Source organism: Arachis hypogaea, chromosome 1 (genome assembly GCF_003086295.3).
Source record: "Arachis hypogaea cultivar Tifrunner chromosome 1, arahy.Tifrunner.gnm2.J5K5, whole genome shotgun sequence".
In the NCBI taxonomy this organism is placed as follows: domain Eukaryota; kingdom Viridiplantae; phylum Streptophyta; class Magnoliopsida; order Fabales; family Fabaceae; genus Arachis; species Arachis hypogaea.
In genome coordinates this window covers 105,918,085-105,940,658 of record NC_092036.1, presented here as the reverse complement: position 1 = coordinate 105,940,658, position 22,574 = coordinate 105,918,085, and the positions used below count along the sequence as shown (strand labels likewise).

The 22,574-nt window shown below is 29.4% G+C and overlaps 1 protein-coding gene across 2 annotated transcripts; it reads right to left on the bottom strand.

The window, feature by feature from the left end:
* Positions 1-15,803: 15,803 nt before the first annotated feature.
* On the bottom strand, positions 15,804-21,612 carry LOC112707310 (CBL-interacting serine/threonine-protein kinase 1). Of its 2 annotated transcripts, XM_025758994.2 has the most exons (12): positions 20,963-21,612; positions 20,825-20,887; positions 18,381-18,452; positions 17,798-17,905; positions 17,601-17,681; positions 17,325-17,504; positions 17,019-17,231; positions 16,780-16,887; positions 16,555-16,671; positions 16,379-16,441; positions 16,185-16,259; positions 15,804-16,090 (listed from the first exon to the last, which is right to left on the bottom strand). In XM_025758994.2, the coding sequence occupies exons 1-12, from the start codon at positions 21,167-21,169 to the stop codon at positions 16,019-16,021; spliced, it is 1,359 nt and encodes a 452-aa protein (XP_025614779.1). In that variant the 5' UTR covers positions 21,170-21,612; the 3' UTR covers positions 15,804-16,018. The 2 variants fall into 2 exon arrangements, with proteins under 2 accessions (XP_025614779.1, XP_025614785.1); XM_025759000.3 differs by lacking the exon at positions 18,381-18,452 and having other exon boundaries at positions 20,963-21,606.
* Positions 21,613-22,574: the final 962 nt, after the last annotated feature.

Genomic DNA, 22,574 nt, shown 5'->3' with positions numbered 1-22,574 from the left:
TTTTTTGTCAAGATTTAAGATGATTTTTTGCAGTTAATATCTAGATTTAATTATTTTATTGGTCTCTATAATTTCATCAAATTTTCAATTAGGTTCTTATAATTTTTTTTCTTTCAATTGAGTCCTGTTTTTAATTTTATAATTAGGTCATTTCTAATGTAAAAAAATGTTATAGTTAATTGAATATTTCTTTATAAATTGAAAATATTTATAATTAAAAACCTAACTAGATCTTTGATCACATGTATTTTGGGAGAAATATTCTATTAATTTTAATATTTTTGACATAAAATCTAATTACAAAATTAAAAACATTAAAGCAACATAGGAACCAATTAAAAAAAATATAAAAATTTAATTGAAAGTTTAATAAAATTATAAAAACTAATAAAATAATTAAACTTAATATTTATTGTAGTTAGTTATGTTGTTTTTTTTTGTTTATCCAAACGGTATTCTCCAACCCAATAGGTTAAGGACTAATCTGTCGTGAAAATAATGTTGTTATTAAAAAATTACGCTCAAAATAGATAAGCCCAATCCATAAAAGAAATGTCTAAAAAATCTTTTTCTTGGCTGTCCGACCTGCATGATAAACGGATCCATTGGCCTGACTAAAAAAAAGGGATCCATTGGTTCATGTATAAAACTTTTAAAATCAATTTGAATTGGTTTGTTTATCCAAACGTCAGATGTTCAAATTTCGCTTTATACATGCAGCAATTCATTAACTAAAATTAACTAAATATATATAAAACCTTATATTGATGTTCTAATTAACTAAGTATTTTTTTATCTGCTAATCTTCTTTTTCTAATGAAATAATGTTGAAATTAAACTTCTCATATCACATATCAATATTTTAAGATTTTGTGATTCAAAATTTCTAATGAAATGATGTTGTATTTATTTTTTTATATAAGGTGATACGAAGAATTTAGATCAATAACTAAATTATAGCACATAAATTAGACCATTCATTTTGTACTTAAAAAATGTTAGATTAATATTGTTTCACTATTTTATAATAGAATTAATCAATTGGTTGATTTTAAAATATATTATATTACTTATCACTTATAAATATTATATATTTAATAAATAAATTTATAATTAATCTACTAGTAATCAACTTTTTTTTTTACATGTCATCAATTATCTATATATTAAACAATTCGAGTTTAATACAAAAGAGTTGTAAATGACAGAATTATTACTTCAAGGATTTTTTTCTCAAATAAAATAAAAAATAATTAATTTTTTAAATTCTATTTTTCACTTTTAATTAAAGATGAAAAATAGAATTTAAAAAATTAATTATTTTTTTTATTTTATTTGAGAAAAAAATTCATTATTTCAAATACAATATTGTGTAACAACATGGAAAAAATTTAAATTATTAAAAATATTAAAGAATGATATTAAACAAATTAAGAGACAAATACGTTATTTTAAGACATTTTTAAAATTTCGTTTAAAATCTTTCTACAAGAAATATTGTATTTTGAGAAAAATTATGAGAAAAAAAGGGTAATTTTTATATATAATAACTATGATAGTTAGGTTTAAGATTGAACTGTATTTAAAAATGATATAAAATAATTTTAAAAAATTTATCAATCTTATATAAAATATTAATATTTATTATGAAAAAATAAATAAGAACAAAAAAATACAATTTTATAATACGTGGAAATAGAAGAATCAAACGAATGAATATTATTTTGGACACATCTCCTTCTAAATAATATTTTCTTTGTCAAAAGATTCTGAGTATATGTTAAATTATTTTTCAATGAATATTTATTACTTATTCTTAAAAATATTGCAGAAATACTTTATTGCTATTGTTATTCAATAATAATAAAATGATTATCATTCAAACTTCATGCATAATAAAATTTGTAGAAACTTTTTAAGTATTCTTTGAATTGATTGTATTTGTATGGTTGTTTTTCTAGAGGTTAATTTTAATTTTATATTCAAATATTTATTTTTGTTTATAGTTTAATGATGATAATTTAAGTAGAATAAAAATATTAAATTATTAAAGTTAATATTCAAATAATTACAGCAAAATCATAATAACAAAATAATATTCAATATTATTTTATTGAATACGTACTCTCCGTCATGTTTTAACTATTTATTATTATTTGTTTTCTAAAAATATTATAAATATATTATATTATTTATCACTTATAAATATCATGTATTTAATATATATATATATTTTACATGTATTCAATTATCTGTATAAAAGTTTAATATAGAAAAGTTACAAATCAAAAGGATTATTATTTCAAATGCAATTTTATCTAACAAATAGAAAACGATTGAATTAGTAAAAATATTAAAAAATGACATTGAATATATTAAGAGATAAATATGGTGTTTTAAGATATTTTTTAAAAAAATTAATAAAAAAATAAAATATTTTATAAGTACTCCGTTATTTTTTAACTATCTATTATTATTATTATTATTATTATTATTATTATTATTATTATTATTATTATTATTATTATAGAGGACCTATCATAGGAGTGGAGAAAAATAATTTTTTCTACAAAAACTCTTTTTACTCTAAGGAGGAGAAAATAATGATTTTCGACCATCATCATTGTTCTTTGTACTTTTAGAACTCATTGTAATAACAAGTATGAAAGAAAGAAGTAGAAGATAGGAGTAGATGAGATGGTGCAAATTTTTTGGTAAGGAATTGAACTCTATTTATAGTGTCCAAAACCAACTTGTAATCTGTTTCTGACATCAACGCCAGAATGTAATATACAATATGGAACTGGCGTTAAATACCAGTTTATGTCGTTTATCTTCATGCAAAGTATGAACTATTATATATTGTTAGAAAGTTCTGGATGTCTACTTTTCAATCCAATTAAGAGCGCACACGAAGACTACTACAACAATACCCGACTTCAAAGATATCTGGGTTGAGCAAATTTAAGATTTATCTAAAACAATTTTTAAGAAGTTTGACAAATTTATATAAACAAAAAAATATGTATCATAGAAAATAAGCTGAATTTAAAAGTATTATTTTGTAATATATGAAGCAAAAATATTATTTACATGTTATCAGATTTTTTTATTAGTTTAATGTTAATGATAATTAATTATAAAAAAATAAATAATATTTTTTTTAAAAAATTTAATAATTAATTTTATGTACTCTTTGTGTATTCTTATTATTATTAATTATCATCAATATTAAATTAATAAAAAAATTTAAATAACAGTACATAAGAAATTTATGTCATTAGGAATTTATTTTTATTTTTAATTTAATTATAATATTTTGATATTCTTAGGTTGAATCTTTCTTTTTCTAATACAATTGTATGTAATTTGTAATTTTTTTATCAATCTTTTATGTTTATTGTAACCTGATTTATACATTAAATCTTAGATTTGTTAATTCTTTAGGTTTATTTCTGGTACCTGAGGTAATCTTAGATGTTTATTTTATATTTGTAAAGATCTTCTAAAATATTTATTCTAAAATGTTAAATTATTAAATTTAATATTTAAATTGTTAAGCTAAAATTATAATAATAAAATAATATTAAATGTTATTATACTGAGTACGTACTCTCTGTCATACTTTAATTATTTATTATTATTATTTGTTTTTACAAATATTATAAATATATTATATTATTTTTCACTTATAAATATCATGTATTTAATAAACAGATTTATATATATATTTTACATGTACTCCATTATCTGTATAAAAGTTTAATATAAAATAGTTACAAATAAAAAAGATTATTATTTCAAATACAATCTTATCTAACAAATAGAAAAGGGTTAAATTAGTAAAATATTAAAAAATGACATTGAATATATTAAGAGATAAATACGATGTTTTAAGATATTTATAAAAAAATTAATAGAGAGAAATAAAGTATTTTATATGTACAATAATTACTATATAAACTTAGAAGATAATTAGATTTAAGATAGTATCGTATTTAAAAATTATATAAAATAATTTTTAGAAGGCTTATTAATTTTATATAGTAGAAAAATAAACCATACAAAAGGTATAATTTTATAATAGGTAAGGATAGAGGAGTCAGACAATTGGCAAAGAAAATAATTTTTTTTAGTTTTTTAATTATTCTTCTCAAGTATTTTATTTTTTAATATTTTAAAGATATATTATTACGAAAAATAGATATGAATTTACTCTTAAAATATCATATAAATAGTTTATTATGAAAAGATTTTATGAATCTTATATAAAAATATGAATATGTAAGAGAAATAAATCAAGATAAATGGTATAGTTTTATAAGGTAAATTCTATGATGTTTATAATTTGATGTTTAATTTTTGTTTAATTTACTTTTTATGATAATTTTTAAATATTTAATAATTATTTATTTTTATATTTTTTAAATTAAATATTAATTTTTAACTTTTGTTTCTTTTAGTAAATTTGACAAACACTTTTAGACACCATAATAATCATCATTTTATAATAGATAGAGGTTGACTCAATTTTTTCAGTTTTCCCTTAATATTCTTCTTTTTAAGTATTTTGTTTTTCTAATACTCTATAGATATAGTATTATGAAGAGTACACATGAACTTGCGTTTAAAATATAAAAAGATTTTGAGTATGTATTAAATTATCTTTCTATGAATATTTATTACTTATTCTTAAAAATATCACAGAAATAGTTTATTGTTGTTGTTATTCAATAATAATACAAAATTATTATTATTAGTCTGTATGTTAAATATGTCTTTGACCTTTTAAAACGGGGATATTTTCGTCCCTCAAGATTGGAAAATACAATTCGATCTCCCACGTTTTAAAACGGGCGACAATTAAACCCTTCCGTCCGTTTTGGGCCAAAAACGGCAACGGACCCAGCTGACATGGATGGACAGTGAATGACGTGGCCGTTACGGTTGCTGAGGTGGATTGGTACCTTATTGTAGTGGATAAATTCGTCCCTGAAGTGCCAAACGACGCCGTTTCCACCAGTGAGCCCTATTTCATTCAAACGCAAGGTGGAAGTCATGGCCGCTGCTTGTGCGATCGTCCATGATGAGCGAGGGGTTCTTCATGCACAAGACCTGGACGGGGATCTTCATGCGCTGTTGCAGGAGGTTGTGATCGAGATGGGGTTGCGCCGAAGTGCTTCTGCGGCGTTTATGCCATTCTTTACAAGTCAAGAATAGCATCTAATTCCAATAGGATGTTTCTCGGGTGTCCATTCTTCAAGGTGAGTGATTAGTTTGATAGTAGTTGGGTGGGAGTGTTCTGTGTCTAATTATGGTGTTATCTGAAAAATTGCTCCAGGTTAAAGAACGGTGTTACCGGTATTTTGTCTGGCTTGACGAACACCTGAAAAAAATTAGGGCCATGGAGTCTAAAGCATTGGGTGCTGTGGATGATGTTGGAGGTGTAGACATTGAAGATCATGTGGTGCAAAGTCTGGGATTGGGAAAAAAATTCAACTGCTGCGAAGCCAGGAACTGGAGAGAAAAATGAAAGAGTTGGAGAGAAAACTGTTATGTATGGAGAAGAAAGAAAAGAATGAGTATGTGGCATATTGCTTTGATTAGTGTAGTTTTTGTTGTTGCTGTATGTTTCTTAAAGTGGTGAGGATGATGAGTTGATGCACAATGTTGATGATGTAATGAAAATTGCCATTGTTGGCTATTCAATGAAAATTGCCATTGTTGAACAAAAAATAAGGTAGTAATTCTGTGAATCAGCTATTTTATAAGGTAGTAATTCTGCATAGATTATGACCAAAATATGAACAACAATGTATCTGTTTTAATCCAAAACATAAACAAGTTTGCCACAAAATAACAAAACATCTGGTTGGCATATAAACAAGTTTGTCAAACTACAATAAGTAGACAGTGTTGTTTAATTCAGACTGAATACTATTACAAAAAACAGAAATTCATTCAGTAGTGTTCAGTTCTTCTGATTCATGGATCCAGGAGTTTGGATGAAATTCATTCCTATGGCCTCATTGCTAGCGACTTTGTAGGTCTCCTCTGATGTAGCGACACTGGCACTGGTACTTTGAGTCTGGGTTGTATTTTAGGGTGGAGTTGGAGGTGGATTTGGACTTGCTTGGGGCCTTCTGATTGTCTGCTTGGGTCTGAATTTGGAGGCAGCCCCTGGAGTTTTGGGTTGCCCCATTATTGGCAGCTGGGATGGAGGCCTAAATGGAGTTTGGACTGGAGCGGATGGTGTTGTTGCTGTAGCATTCTGGCTGAGGACATGATTCTACAAAAGTAACCGAATTATTCAGTTGTTCAAATGCATTGACATGAATAAAGTGATTGTGATTATGAGTGTATTATTTAGGGGGGAGGCTAACAGTAGACCTCTCTTGCACAGCACTATTCTCAGCCAAACTTTCAGTCTGTGTTTGGCTTTGATCCTATGCAACATAGATCAAAGAAGAAAAGAACATGGACAAATTAGTCCTTATCAAAAAGTTATAATGACATCGTAACCACTAACAAAATTTAAAATGTACAGATCGATCCTAAAGCATAGCAGGGATACCTCTGGTTGAGAGGCTGATTGTGATAGGGGAAGCAGCTCCAAGGGTTCTGTGTTTGCATCAGTCTTCTTAGCTTTTTTCTTTTTTAGTTTCCAATTTGGGTTGCTTGGTGCTCCCTTACATGTCTTATAGTTATGGCCTTTCTCATTGCACTTGTTGCATGTCACTTGAAAGTTTCTCTTAAGCTTGTCACCCCGAATATTAGCCTCAGCAGGATCCTTGTTGCGATTGTGTACTTTAGGCCTCCCAATAGGTCGCTTGATGGCTGGTGGAGCAGGCTTCAGCTGGTCAGTGGTTATCCAAAATTCCTCACTTGGCACTGGTTTGATACAATGTGCATATGTCTTGTGAATAGATTCCATACATAACCAGGGATGCACATAATCATCTACCTGGTCATGCCTCTTTCTAATTGCAGCAATACCGTGAATGCATGGCATGCCTGAATCAAAACCACATACCATATTACTTAGCATTATATTAGATCAGCCCTAAAATCATTCAGAACATATTACCTAGCACTATATTAGATCAGCCTTAAAATCATTCAAAATATATTCGATCATCCTTAAAGAAAACATTCAAAATTAAAGATACACCGGTCAGTTGCCAAACATTGCATGAACAAGTGTGTGTTTGATCAAATCCACATCTACTTTGGTTTGCTTTCTGCTAACTTGAAATCTTTTTCGTTCGTTATCTCCAACCCATTCGGCAATCCACCTGCTGCTGGGTTTTATCAGCCTCTGCAACCTTTTCTCCTGAACGGGTGCAAGCTTTTCACTATGGTGCTCTAACAGCCTAATATGCTTGGTCATTCTCCACATTAGGTAGCACCTAATTTCCTCACACATAGTCAAAATTGGCTTCATTCTGTACTTAACAACTTTTGCATTAAATACCTCGCACATGTTGTTAGTTAGGTTATCCACCTTAGGGCCATGACTGAATAAAGCCTTAACCCAAGTGGCTGGTTCAAACCTCATCAGATACTCCTATGCCGCCTTATTCACCACCTTCAGCTTCTCCATGGTCTCTTTGAACTCTGGTTCAGTGGTGCACCTAGCACAGTCCCATACTATGTCTCTAATGTGCATATCTTTGAACCTATTTATGAAGTTTTTCACATGTGCATGACACAGTTCCGCTGATGTGCTCTCGGCATTACCTCCTTTAAGGCTGGTAGCAGACCCTGGCAACACATAATATTGCATACACATATATGCAGCAGTTTAAATTGCATTCACTAATATGCAATAACTTCAATTGCAAACACATATACGCAGTATTCACTATTTCATACACTACTATGCAGAAATATCCATTGCAAACACAAATATGCACTAAATTCAATTTCAAACACATACATGCAGTGATTTAGTATGCTGCACTAATATGCAGAAATTTAATATCTACCACATACATGCATTACACTAATATCCTACACTAAAATACAGTAATTTAACATGATACACTAATATGCAGTAATGTAGAAGTCTAACCTTTTGTTGGTCGGACATAAAGTTCCAACCAAATTGATGTGCATCACCCAGATCTTCCTGAAGCAGTGTGAGGAACCATTTCCAGGATTCCTTCGTCTCCGATCGTGCAACTCCATATGCTACTACGTAGAATTGGTTATTGACATCCTGTGCCACCGCTGACAGTAGTTAGCCTCCATGATATGTCTTCAAAAATGCTCCATCTAGATGGATGAAAGGCCTACACCCAGACTTAAAGCCTTGCTTACAACCCTCAAAGGAGATATATATTTTGTCAAACACAGGTAGGGATTGAGGGATTGGGATCACATCAACTCTTGCAGTCGAGCCCAGATTACTCTTAATGATCTCCATGGCATAGTCCCTAAGCTTCCCATACTGTTCCTTTTCATTTCCCATAATCCTCTCTTTGGCCTCTTTCACTGCCCTATAGACCATCTTCGGATGCAACACTAGATTAAAGTCTTCTCTAAGAAAGTCAATTGCCTCATTAGTAGTCATATGAGGTTGACTAGCCATTCTCTTCTCCACTTTCTTGCTGACCCAGTGTTGATCAGCAGCATTACTGCCCAGGTCTCTAGCACATGTATGCTCTGCCTTGTAAGTCTTTACTTGATAACATAACAATGTTTTACTGTAGGATAGATGTGCTAGCCATGGACATTCTTCCCCCCTGCAGCCAACCCTCACCCTTTCTTTATCATTTTTTATCCACAGCAGTTCCCTCCCTTCAGAAATGAACATATCTTTTACCACTTTTTTGAACCCATCAATGGTTGCAAACTTCGTTCCTATCTCGAACCTACCCTCCCCGAACCCATACTCTTCATTGAAAACTGGAAACTCATGCTTTTCTCCCTCATCCCCTGAAGACACTGGTGTGTGAAGTTCCTCTGATGCATACTCATAAATCGGATCATCATCATCTAAAACCTCCTCACTCACATAGAGTCCAATTGGAGGCATATCCCTGGGTTGCACATTTGGAACAGGTTCTTCAGCATCTACAGCAGGCCTACTTCTTTGTTGATTTGCATTAGGCCCATTCCTTCTGGGCTTCGGAGCAGGCCTGGTCTTTTTGGGCTTTTCTCTTGGCCCAGTTTCCTTGGGCCTGGCTGTTCTTCTGGTCTTCACAGTAGGCTCATCACCTTTGGCAGCACTTTCCCTTGCACTCCTTACTCCACCTCTGTTTTTAACCCCACCTCTGTTTTTAACTCCACTTGACTCTGCTCCTGTCCCTTCTTTCACACAGCTCTGTTTCTTTGGCAGAACCTTGTCCTTCCCTTTCAGACTTCTTTTTTTCCTCATCCTATGATCCTCCTCATCATCACTGGAACAGTCCTCATCCGAAATAATCTCTGAGTCAGTCAGAGGAGGTTTATACACTTCATCCTTATCACTTTCTTGCCCATCAGCTTCTATGGATGGTGATGGTTGGAGCTTTCTCATGATGCTGTCCACATCAATAGGGTCATCAAACTCTTCCACCCCTGCTTCTGCCGCAGCAGCTTCCTCCACTATCTCTGGCTCATCAACGGGATGGTCGAAGTAAATGTGGAATTCATCCGTCGTTGAATTCTTCAGCTTATTCTCTCGAAGTTCATTGATGGCTGCATCTCCTCTCAGAATGTGCAGTCCAGCCTCAAGATCACTACTAGTTGGGTCAAACCAATACACTGCCCTATATGATGCATACCCCAAACCCTTGAACAATGTCACCAAATCCCCAAAATTCACGAAGTCTAAGTCCATTTCCGAAAATTTTTCAACTTTTCCACCAATATACTCAAGAGTTCCACTGGCTTTTCTACCAAAATGGCCTCCGTGGTGAAAAACAGGTACCACATACATATCATCCATCTGCATTATCCACAAGTACATAAACCAGATATTAAACCCTACCTATTCAAAATTTTGGAATCAGGTAACTTGACATACATTTTCCTCATTCTTTTACCCCAAAACAAAATAAAAACCTGCAGTCCCCCATAACTCAACCCCATGCATTCTCAGTTAAACAACATACATACTCTTCATTATCACTCTTACCTCTGTAGATGATGGCAGGTTCCTCTCCACGCAAAGGTTGTCGTAACCTTCAACAGCAACCACAACGACTGACCACACCACCGCTTTCAACTGTAGGAAGTCGTTCTTTTTTTGGAGGGAGAAGGTCGTTCCTGTTCTGATAGGGTTTTCTGTAATATGTGGAGTAAGGGTTGGGTGTTATGGGGAATGCGAAGCTTCAAATATGAGGATGGTGGAAACGGCGTCATTTGGCACTTCAGGGACGAATTTGTCCACTAAAATAAGGTACCAATCCACCTTAGCAACCGTAACGGCCACGTCATTCACTGCCCCTCCATGTCAACTGGGTCCGTTGCCGTTTTTGGCCCAAAACGGACGGAAGGGTTTAATTGTCGCCCGTTTTAAAACGTGGGGGATCGAATTGTATTTTCCAATCTTGAGGGACAAAAATGTCCCCGTTTTAAAAGGTCAGAAACCTATTTGTCTTTTACTCTTATTATTATTATTATTATTATTATTATTTAAATTTCATGCATAATAATTTTTTTAAAAAACTTTTTAAGTATTTTTTGGAAGGATGATAATTTTAATTTTATATTTAAATATCTATTTTTGTTTATAACTTAACGATGATAATCTAAATAATAAAAATATATTATATTATTTAATTTAATATTCAAATAATTAGGCCAAAATTATAATAACAAAATAATATTCAATGTTATTTTGCCGAGGACACTCCCTTATTTTTTAACTATTTATTATGTGTTGTTGTTAAATGTTAATAATATTATAGATATATTATGTTACTTATCACTTATAAATATCATGTATTTAATAAATAGATTTATAATTAATGAATTAGTACTCAATTCTTTTGAATATGTGCTTAATTATCTATGTATTAAACATTTAGAGTATAATACAAAAGAGTTACAAATGATAGAATTATTATTTCAAAAGCAACCTTATCTAATGGTGGGTGAAATGTCAAATTAATAGAAATATTAATCAAGTTAATAGATAAATATGTTATTTTAGGACATCCTTGAGATTGTCTTCTAAAATCTTTTTATAAAGAAGATCGTGTATTTTGAGTAAAAAAAATTTCGTGTACAACAATTATTATGTAAACTTAAAAGATAATTAAATTTAAGATTAGACCGTATTAAAAATTATATAAAATAATTTTTGAGAAGTTTATCAATTTTTTTATAAAAATATAAATATATACCATAAAAAAATAAAAATAAAAAATATAATTTGATAATACATAGGGATAAATAACTTGTGATAAAAGTTAACGAATTATAATTTAAATGGTATAATTTCTCTATGCACACTTAAGAGATCGCGAGTTTGAATCTTTTTATCTTCAATTAAAAAATGGCTCATGATAGAAGAAAAAGAATATTATTTTAAATTAATATAGACGTTCCATCTCCTCCAAAACTATTGCTCTGTATGGCTATGTGGTCTTTTCTCTTCAAGCAATAATGTTCAAACTTTTAGCTAGCACAAGCAGCAATACATTATATATGGTTTTTGGCTAATTACCAATTGAAAAACTGTTTTGATTGGAGATGAATTATCGCTTCTGCCAATTAGAACCTCCAAGGTCTCAAGTGTCACATTTTCAATATTTTTCATTTTTACCATTTCTTAACTTTGGTAATGTTGATCTATGGTTAATTATATTCGAATTAAAGAATTGCCAAAGACCAAAAAGAAAAAGAAAACAGTTTGGAATAACTTAAAGAAACTAATTAAGAAACAAATAAATAAGATTCATGGTAATTGGTAAGTTTGGAATGGCGTTAAAAAAATTACGTAAATTTTTTTATTTTTTTAAAAAGATTTTTTAATAAAAAATTATTTTATATTTAAATAAATTTAAAAAAATGTAAATATAAAAATAATTTTATTTTTATTTTGATAAAAAATATTTTTTATTTAAATTATATAAAAGAATAAGATCAAAAAAACATAAATATAACATCGACTTATGATATTCTTGAAATTAGTTATTATATTTTTCCAACCTTTTCTATTAAAGTGTGTATGAGACTTATTTCTAGCAACAATTTTCTCTTTACATACAATAAAAAAGTTTTCAATAGCATGATCATTCCATCTAGTTTTTTCAATTATTTGTATTTCAGTTGAATATTTTTCGTTGATTCTTCGGAGAATTAATTTTGGAGGCATACTATTTTTTGTAATCATAAAATAAAATAAGACAATATTAAAATTATATGTAATTTTTATTAATATGTTTAACAATACAAAACAAATAAGTAAAAATCAATTAATCAATAAAATTAGTGTCATAGCAATCAAATTTATTAAAATACTAATAAATGACTAATCAAACAAAGAAATTCAAGAAATTTAAACTTATAAAGGTTTAATTATTCTATTGGTTTCTATAGTTTTGCGAAATTTTTAATTAGGTCTCTAAATTTTTTTTTTTAATTGAGTCCCTGCACTAATTTTTTTCAATTAAGTCTCTCTTAGCATTAATTACCTTAATTTTATAGAAACCTAACTAAGAAAATGGTACATGGACCTAAATAAAAAAAAGTGTAAGAACCCAATTAAAAAAAAATTTTGGTACAAGGACTCTAAAAAAAAATACAGAAATCTAATTAAAAATTTCGCGAAACTATATGAACCAACAAAATAATTAAACCAATTAGAAAAGCAATGCAGTTTTGTAAAAATATAATACAAAAATATTAGAAAATAAATTTATAATTGACCACAAACAATAAAAAATAAAATTTTAAAATTATCTTAAATTAATCAACACTCTCGAAGCTTCGCGTTAATCATTATAAGTAAAACTTAAATGGGTTTAATAATATGTATACATCTTATATAATTAATTAAAAGTATAACTTAAACTAATAATAAAATACAATAAGATATGACGACTTAAGGAGTCTTTTCAATAGAATAATGAGAATTCGAGAAGGGTTTAGGATATAGAAAAAAAAATTAAGACTTAAAAGAAAAATTAAAATTTAAAAAAAAATTAAGAATTTGGGAAAAAAATTAGAATTAAGAGTATAAATTATAATTATTAATTATGATAAAAAATATTTTTAGTAAAAAATAATTTAAAAAGTAGTTTTGTTTCTATTTTTTTAAAAGCAATGTGTTGTTAGAAAAAATAAATTATTTTTTTAATAAAAATACTCAAAAAAAGTAATATCTAAACATATTTAAAATAAAAAAATACTTTTTTTAAAATAAAAAATCAATTCAAACTAACATTCAAGGAGTGACAGCATAATGAATATAGATGCTCTCAAATTTTTTTTAATTGTTGATAAAATGTAATCTCGCATCTTATACTTTTTAAGACTTATTTTGATAATATTTTTTGAAGAGGTGTATAAATACCTCATATTGCGTTTGATAAATTAAGAAGTCTATGTGTTTATATTTGTGACTTTTAAAAATTAGAAATACTTTTAAAAATATTTAAAAAAAAAATTTTAAAATTAACTTACACTTATCAAAATTAAAAAATTTAATATAATTTTATATAATAATAAATATTCAAAATTATCCCTCTCCCTTAATCTAGATACGCCTTCTCCTTATTTGGTCCAGATCTCCCACTGTCTTTGCTTTTTTCTCGTTGCTGCCTCTCTTCCTCTTCGGTCTACAACTACAACTATCGTTTTCTTTAATTTTATTTTCTATCCATTCTTCTTTCTTTCTGCCTTTTTCTTTAATTTTTTTCTAAAACAAAATTTAAAATTTTCTTTATTATTCATTTCTGTTTTTTTTAATATTATTAAATTTGTTAATGAAATTATTAAAATTTTTTGATATCTGAATAATTTATTTTTGATTATATGAATGATGGTGGAGAAAAAAAATAGATAATAGTAGAATAAAAGTCTACGTGATGATAATAAAAAAAAATAGAAGATAGAAATATTATAAATTTTTTAATATTTTGGATGTTTTATGTATTTATTTTGCCAAATATAAAATATGTATATATATTTTGTATTTCTATCTTCTAATATATGTCTTAACGTCTATGTTTATGTCCAAAATATAATTAAATGAAATCTAGAAAAATGAGCCGATATATAGAAAATTTCTGCTCGAGTTATGTAAAATTTTTTTGTGTGTGCTGGCTCTATTTGTATGAATAAAAGGGTATTTAATCTAAGTTTAATTTTAATGTATTGACAATATAAAAATATTTTATATAATTGTATAATTATAATTATTTTTTAGATGATTATTTATGTTATTAATATAAAAAATAATTATTTTTATTAATATAATATTATATAATTAAATATACGTATAAAATGATTTTATTCCCTCAGTACATCAAAATTAAATTAATTTAATTTTTCCAAGTTTGAATGGAGCTCTTAGCTTGCCTCTTGGTTACGTCTGATTCATTGGACTACAATATCTTTGTTTCGTTATTTTATCTTGGTTGTTTCTTAAATCAATCTTCACATAATACGTTTTCAGTTGGCATGCATTAAGATGAATACGAAAGCTCCATAGAAAGAATTACTATTTGTCTGTCGAGTAAATAAATTAATGGTTAATAGTTAAATTAATTTTTAAAAAAATATTTTTTAAATTTATTATTAAATTTTTTTAAAATTAAATTAGCCTATCAAAAATTAAAAATTAATTATATTTATTTTTCAATCATTTTATTAATAATTTTTGTCAACGATTGATGATATAAAATATTAATAGATAATATATATGATATTTAATATATCTAATTAGATACTGACTAAATATATTTATGAAAATCTATCAATTTAGTTGTTAGATCATAATGAGAATATGATTTATGTAATTGAAAAATTAAAGAACTAAATTAATAAATTTTCGTAAATATATTTTGTCAATATTCAATTAGACATATTATATAGTCACAAAAAAAATTAGACATATTATATATCATGTATGCTGTTAATTAACATTTTATAACATCAATATATAAATTATTAGTATATATTTTTTTATTGGTTTCTCATATTTACGGTTTTTAGTTTTTTACTATTTTAGTCCCTAGATCCTTTTTAATATTGACTTATTGAGTCAATAAACGAAGTGTTAAATTGGCTATGACTTACCACGGTTGGACATAAGACTAAATAGTGTCATTTCGTTTTAGTGCTTAAACAAAGTAAAACGAAAAAGAATTTATAAAATGTATAAAAAGTTTTATCTTCTCTTATTCTCTAAAACAACCTAATTAGTACATTATATTTTAAATTTAAAAGACTAAAATAATAAAAGTATTGAATGTCATGGATCACTACGAGAATTTATTCAGTAGGCACATTTTGTATGTTTACCAAACTAGTAATTGGCATTACACCCTTGTTAAAATCATGGGACAAGTTACTCACATACTTATTTGCCTTGGGAGTGATAGTGCTTATACGTTGAAAACACTCGGTTTCTGTTTTGATAATTTTTCATAGATTTCTTCTATTGTTGTTAGTATATGGCCCTGTATTAATTTACTAGTTTTACTATAATGGCTAGTTTAATATTATTTATTCTAGTGTCTACATTTTATAGTTAAAAGGAACATAACTTATTTGATTATTAGTATACAGTTATATACTATACACAATTGGTAAGATTTTTACCACAGGCAGGACCGTGAAAGTTTTGGTTTAAAAAGAGAAAATTGGAAAGAAAAGAAATTGAATTTCACATTCTTTTTAAGAAATTGATATTTACATAGATATGCCATCATAAGCAGTTCAACGATCCTAAGCTCAAAATTGGTGCTATTACAATATTAACATATTTGTGTTTCATTAACCCTTTAACTATAAATCTATAATGCATTTTACAATTGAATTCTTATAAGTAGCTATAACCTACATATTATCTTAGCTTCTAATTCATTTCAGAGCTAAGCAACGCTTGCCTTGGAGGAACACCCAAATCATTTGATAACTTCTTGCATAACTGCATTGCATGAAGAAAATATAGGATATCATATCAGCCTCAAATTTTTTTTTGGGGGGGAAGAGTGCATGTAATTTTCTGCATGGATTTGTACCTGTCTATATATAGATGCATCTCCATAAGACTTCCTTAATTCTACAACATACAATGATGGGCTTATTTCAAAAACCTGTTACATTTGAAGTGAAATTAATCTTATTAGCATCAACAAACTTTGTAGAGTAACATTAAGCTCTAAATTTTATCAGTACAAGATAGCTTAAGTTTGCTGTAGATATTATTATTTACCTCTGCCGCAGCTAAGAGGCTGCTAAGGGTTTTGTGTGTTTTGTTCTCTTGTATAACTTTCAACTGAAATATTGAAATTAAAATTACTTGTTAGCCACTCTTAATATTTATTTTATTTGCGAGTTTGTTGGAAATAGAAGCAGCTTTAACAAATATATAAGCAAAATGATACCAACTTTGCCATTTTTCTTCTGGACTTGAAATCCCATTTTCGTCACAATATCCTCAATCCTCTCTACCAAATCTTTAGCCGAAAGGTTGGACGTGAATCTTATCTTCCTTTCAGAGACATCCTGAAATTCAAGGAAAACTATAAGTGAGAGACAACAAGAATGTCCAGAGATACAGAAAATTATGTTTGAAATGTGCAATGTAATCGTTGATAACTTCGATTCTCACACCTCTTTCTCAAAAAATCCAGAGAGGTCGAGGCATGACGACATCCCAATCAACTGAAATGCGTTGATAAGAGTTGGTGATTGTGGACTCCTTTGCTCTGCGTCTAGTTGCTATTACCAAGAGAGTAGTTTTCGATTACAACAAAATAAAGAATGAAAGAAAAGGTAAGGAGGCTGGAAGAAGTGGCACCAAGCACAGATGCCTGTAAAGTTTCCAGACATCTGAAAGTTCAAAAGTATACCACTTCATTCATGGCAAAGGCTTCATTGTCAATATATATGTCCTCTTCCTCATCCTCATGAGTTGCCGGAGCATATCCTTGTTTGAACCATGGATCTTCTTTGATCGCAGCCATTGTTATTCGGGTTTCAGGGTTGGGATCAAGAATCTTTTTTATCATGTTTTGGGCACCGGCTGAAAGCCATTTTGGTATCTGAACATCTCCTTTCAAAATCTGTGATCGCTCAGAAAATAATCAAGAATTAATTTATATAACTTTATGATAACCGTTATTAAGAAGATAACATAAGAATCATCATTTGAATACCTTTTGGTAAAGAACTGCAAGATTTCTGTCATCAAATGGGAGGTATCCTGTTAGAATTACATACAAGATCACACCACAAGACCATGCATCTGATGTTGCACCACTGTAGCCCCTATTAGCAAGAATCTCCGGCGCGACGTAATTAGGACTTCCACAAGTTGTATGCAATAATCCATCTCCCTGGAATTTTTCATAGAAATATGTTATCCACAAAGTTAATAAAAATAACCATATTAATACACTTTGTAATGAGGTGTGGTTCATAAAATATCTTACCCTGAAATGTTGGGGTAAAGCACTAAGACCAAAATCAGTTATCTTAATGTTTCCTTTGTCATCCACTAGTACATTCTCAAGCTGCAAGGAAACAGATTCAATTAAATAAAATGAAAGAAAACTGAGCAGTAAGTAATGCAGTTTCAATGTAAGCTCAATAAGTATTCTAACAGTTATAAAGATGGTTGAGAAAGAACCTTGAGATCCCTGTGGAAGACACCTTTATTGTGGCAATAGCTCACACCATCAATCAACTGTTGGAACAACTTCCTACCTTCAGTTTCAGAAAGTTTACCCTTGGATGCCTGTGAATGAAGGAAGCTCATAGATTAGTAACTTTATGATTTTGTTTGGCATCTCTTAATATATGTACTTTTTTGTTTACTATTTACAAGACTCAAATTCAAGATTAAGAAAGAATGGCCAGCCCAATGCGCAAGTATCCTACGTTAACGCAGGATTTGGAAAAGAGCCGCACCCAAAAGGTATAATGTACGCAGCCTAACCTGATAATTACATCAGTGGCTGGTTTCACGGCTTAAAACCATGATCTTGATCTTGAGATCAAAGAGATAACTCAACTGTTACTCTAAGATTCCCCTTAATTAATAAAGAAATACATAAAGAAAAAGTTAACACATTAATAAGCTAGATGTTGGTTGAATTAACGTTTTTTATGTTCAAATTCTTTAATCAAAATCCTCTTGAGGTAGTTTTAGCATGCTCTTCAATTCATATAGATCAAGGAATGTGAATGACAAGTTATTATTGAATCCTTACAATTTTGTCAAATAACTCCCCTCCTGTCACATACTCAAGTACCATATAGATTTTTGTTTTGCTGGCCAAGACCTGCATAATTAGAATATATGATAATCAGAAACACCAATCAATGATACAAATGCAAGCTGCAATTGCAAGTTGTAAATCCAATAGATTACTTTGAGGCTTTGTCCATTTATTTTTAGTATTATTATTACTTATGCTATGGGGCCACTACATGATCACATATTTCATTCCTGAGCAACAGCAGGAATAAACTACTGTAATCTATGAGCCAGACCAATAATATACATACACTTGTATTATAGGACCACCTAATCTGAATAACTTTATTTTCTGCACAAGATTTCATGCCCATGATTGTAACAAGGAGAACATTTGATGGCCCTTATAGCATAGTCATGATTAATTAATGCAATGGAGGCCCATTCAAGTCCAACATATATAATTTAATATTTAATTATAGTTACAAGTTAATTATCTATGTGTACATAAGGATAAAAGATGCCAGATGGATAAACACACAACCACATGAACATGATATTCAATTATTAATGCGTGGACCCCACCAACAATCTTGGAATTTGAAATGTTAATTGAGAAAAGTTAAGGTTAAGAGTTAAGACTTAAAGAAGTAACGCAATCCAAATATTTAAGCATCTATAACATATGCTATATGAATTAGTCAATGGCTTTACCGGATAAAAATGATTATGAGGTGCAGTCCAAGCAAGAATAAATAGGAAAATTATTACTCCGAACCTCACAAGGAATTGCAACACTAGAGCATGACGTGCAAAGGTGTAACACAATACAAATACAAAGTTTATATTAAAATGAAGCAAAGTGGAATTCCTAACGTGGTTTGATTGGACCAAGTAACTTGCTCTAAAATTAATATATAAATTCTCACCCCCTCATGACCTCAAGACAATAAAATAAAATAAAGTAAATTTTTTAATAGGTCAAGCAACCGTCCATTCATAACACATGCTGAGAAATCAAAATCTGGAAATGGGTTGGCTACTAATCCAAACTGCCACGTTAAAAATATTACTATGAAACAAACCCATATTCTCCAAACCAATGCAAGACAAATCCACCATTGAAACCGGCAATAATAAAATAGTGGACACCTAGTGAACGTGCATCCACACAAAAAATCAGGATAAATAACCTACAACGAAAGGCACTGAAAATGGATTTCTATGTATCAATAATGAATCAATACCTTATCTTTAATTAATTAATTAATAATATGAAAGTGATATTTTTCCCATGGAGAGAGGAAAGGGTGTGAATTTCATTGTGGTAGAACCCACTGGTTTACTGTGTATAACTGTTTTTATGCGGAAAAGGAGGCAAATGAATGTATCAATCAATCATTCTAACGTTTCTAGGTAGCAATTTTACGTTTTTAAGTTCATGAAGAGCCATTAATTAGTTTAGGGTCACATATCCAATATTTAATAAACAATGCTATTTAAAGAGAAAACCAAAAAGTAAGTTATATTATGCTCTATTAACAAATGTTCCAAGTTAAAATTTCAATCCAACTACAGAAAACAAAGGCGTCTTTCAGATCTCAAAATGACAAATACAAATTTGTCGCTTTTCAATGTTAGATCATTTTTTGTTATCAAGAACGAGATTGAACTTACTTTAGATAATTAGATAATAGTGGATATTATTTTATTGCGATATGATAAAAGACAAAAGGATAATACATTTAGGAGAAAATAAAGAATTTAGTGTTTTCTAAATTCTAAATTTTAAACTATAAATATTAAATCCTAATAGGCTAATACTTAAACTTTACATCTAAATTATTAATAAAATATAATAAATAACAAATTAAGATTTATTTAATTAAAAAAATACAGCCACCAACTCTAGCGATTAAGGTTGAACCATGAAAAAGTAAAAGAAAAAAACGATTTTATCTCTTTACATAACGACAGATGACGTGTACAACGTGTCGTAACTACCAAAAAAACTAATATGAAAAAGGAAAGTAAATGCAAATGAGGGTGGGTTTGGGTTGAACGTGTAAATTTGGATGTTCCGGAAGATGCTGCGATGTTAGAGTGATTCTGGGTTGGCCTATTCTCAGTGGAGAATCTGGTTCTCTTCAATTTACGGAAACGGAACTAATACTAACACTAACACTAACAATACCTTTTATCCATACCAATATCCTACAGAATTATTCTGTAGTGTTTCGATCCTAAATTCCAAAAATAGGATCAGGAAATGGGAACTAAATTCCAAACAAGGAATTCTCAGCGAAACTGCGAAACATCATTACTGCTTAGTGTTTTCACAATTTTTTTGCAAAGTGCAGAGTACGGATTTTAAAAGCCAAATTAAATTAAGTACTCCTAATTACGAAAATTAAGCTCAATTAGATAAGATTCGCAATTTTTTCTCTTTTTGTGTACCTCGAATAATCTAACAACATTTGGATGCTTGAGTAGTTTGAGTGTGGCAATTTCCCTCTTTATCTGCAAATTTTTTTTGCACGTATTAGATAACTTATATGAATTCCAAAAAAAAGGATAAGAAATTAAGTAAATAACCTGATCAGAGACGTTAAGGGTGGTGATCTTGTTCTTGTCAAGGATCTTAACTGCAAAAGGATGTCCAGAATGAGTATCCCTTGCAAACTTGACTTTTCCGAAATTGCCCTCGCCTAACGTCCTTCCCAACTCGTATTTCCCAAGTTGCCTTCCCTTCCCTTCCTCACTTCTTTCATTCCCCCTCCTCCCAAGACTCAAAATCACCATTCCCAATTCACCAAACCCCGATGAATAACAGAATCAGATGCAACGAATCGTGCAGTGGCAATTCAAATTTTTGTTTGTAACTAACACCACCAAATGCTGCGGAAACTGAAACTAAAACCGAAACTGAAACTAAAACTGAAAAGGTTCAGGTCAAAACAAAGAAGGGAAACGCGAAGAGAAGAATAAATAAATAGCCTCCGAATGTGGAAAAATTAAACGGAGGTGTGAAGATATGAAGCCAGCAAAATGGCGAAACAGGATTGGAACATATGTGTGTGTGAAGAATGGAAACACTCTTCTTCCCTTTTTGATGTTTTGAGCCAAGTGCCTTTATATAACTACTACTTGTTCAATGCGTAAAGAAACTCTTCTGCTGGGTAACCAATCACTGACGCGGCTAATTAATAATTTTTTTAAATTGTTTTTAGAAGAAACGTAAATTTATTTTAAAAATGTTAAGACTTATTTTAAATTGAGCAATGCTAGGACAGCAATATTTGTGATTGGTAGCAATCAATTAGTCATCAATGATGATTTGATGGTGTGAGATTGGTGTGAGATTTCATCGGCTCACCTTTTTCTGTTAGTTACATATTAAAATACAATAAAATTGTTGGCCCTTAGACTTTATCTTTTAAAATTTATTATAAAAAAATATCCAAAACGTACAGAAAAATATTTAAAAAATTTAAAAACTAAATAAGAAACATCTAAAACTATTAAAAAATTATCTAAAACATAAAATAGAAACATTCAAAATATTAAAAAAGAAACACTCGAAATTTATGTGAAAGAAACATTAAACTAGTTAGGGGTGTGCATGGGTTGGGCGAAACTGGATTTGGTGTGATTCAGACCCGACCCGAAAATATATATGGGCCTATTTATTAGACCGGAACCCGACCCTAAATCCGATGAAATCTATACACTTTCGGGCCATAAATATACCTGGTAAAAATTCGATGAAAATCGGACCGTTAACATTACATTACCTTGATACCTTCTTATAAGTTAGCATGTAAAAATATTCAAATTTCCAAGACTTCAACCATTATTTGGCATGGTAAAATTCACTTAGAAAAATATAACAAGAACCAACTCTTCTCTAAAAATAAAACATAACCATAATCAATACTAATATTGTCTAATAACACCAAATATTCAAATCAATACAAATAACACAATATTATGCATTAGTCTAAAATCTTATGCATTTTAAACATAAAACATTAACTTATAGTCTTATAATAACTAATAACACAAAATATTAATGTTTACAATACTTAAATTACACATAAGAATAGTCATCATCCATCACTAATAATACAAAATATTAATTGTGTATGATGACCGGACCACTGGGCCGAGTTCAGGTGACTCGAGCCATGACCTGGACCCGACTCGA

Bases quoted from the DNA above. Each gene is read 5' to 3' on its own strand.
- LOC112707310 (XM_025758994.2), bottom strand. From the start codon at position 21,169: ATGGTGATTTTGAGTCTTGGGAGGAGGGGGAATGAAAGAAGTGAGGAA. The intron at 18,453-20,824 runs GTACACAAAAAG...CTAATTATGCAG, and splicing joins ATGTTGTTAGATTATTCGAG to GTCTTGGCCAGCAAAACAAA. The intron at 16,442-16,554 runs GTTGGTATCATT...TCAATATTTCAG, and splicing joins TCCAGAAGAAAAATGGCAAA to TTGAAAGTTATACAAGAGAA.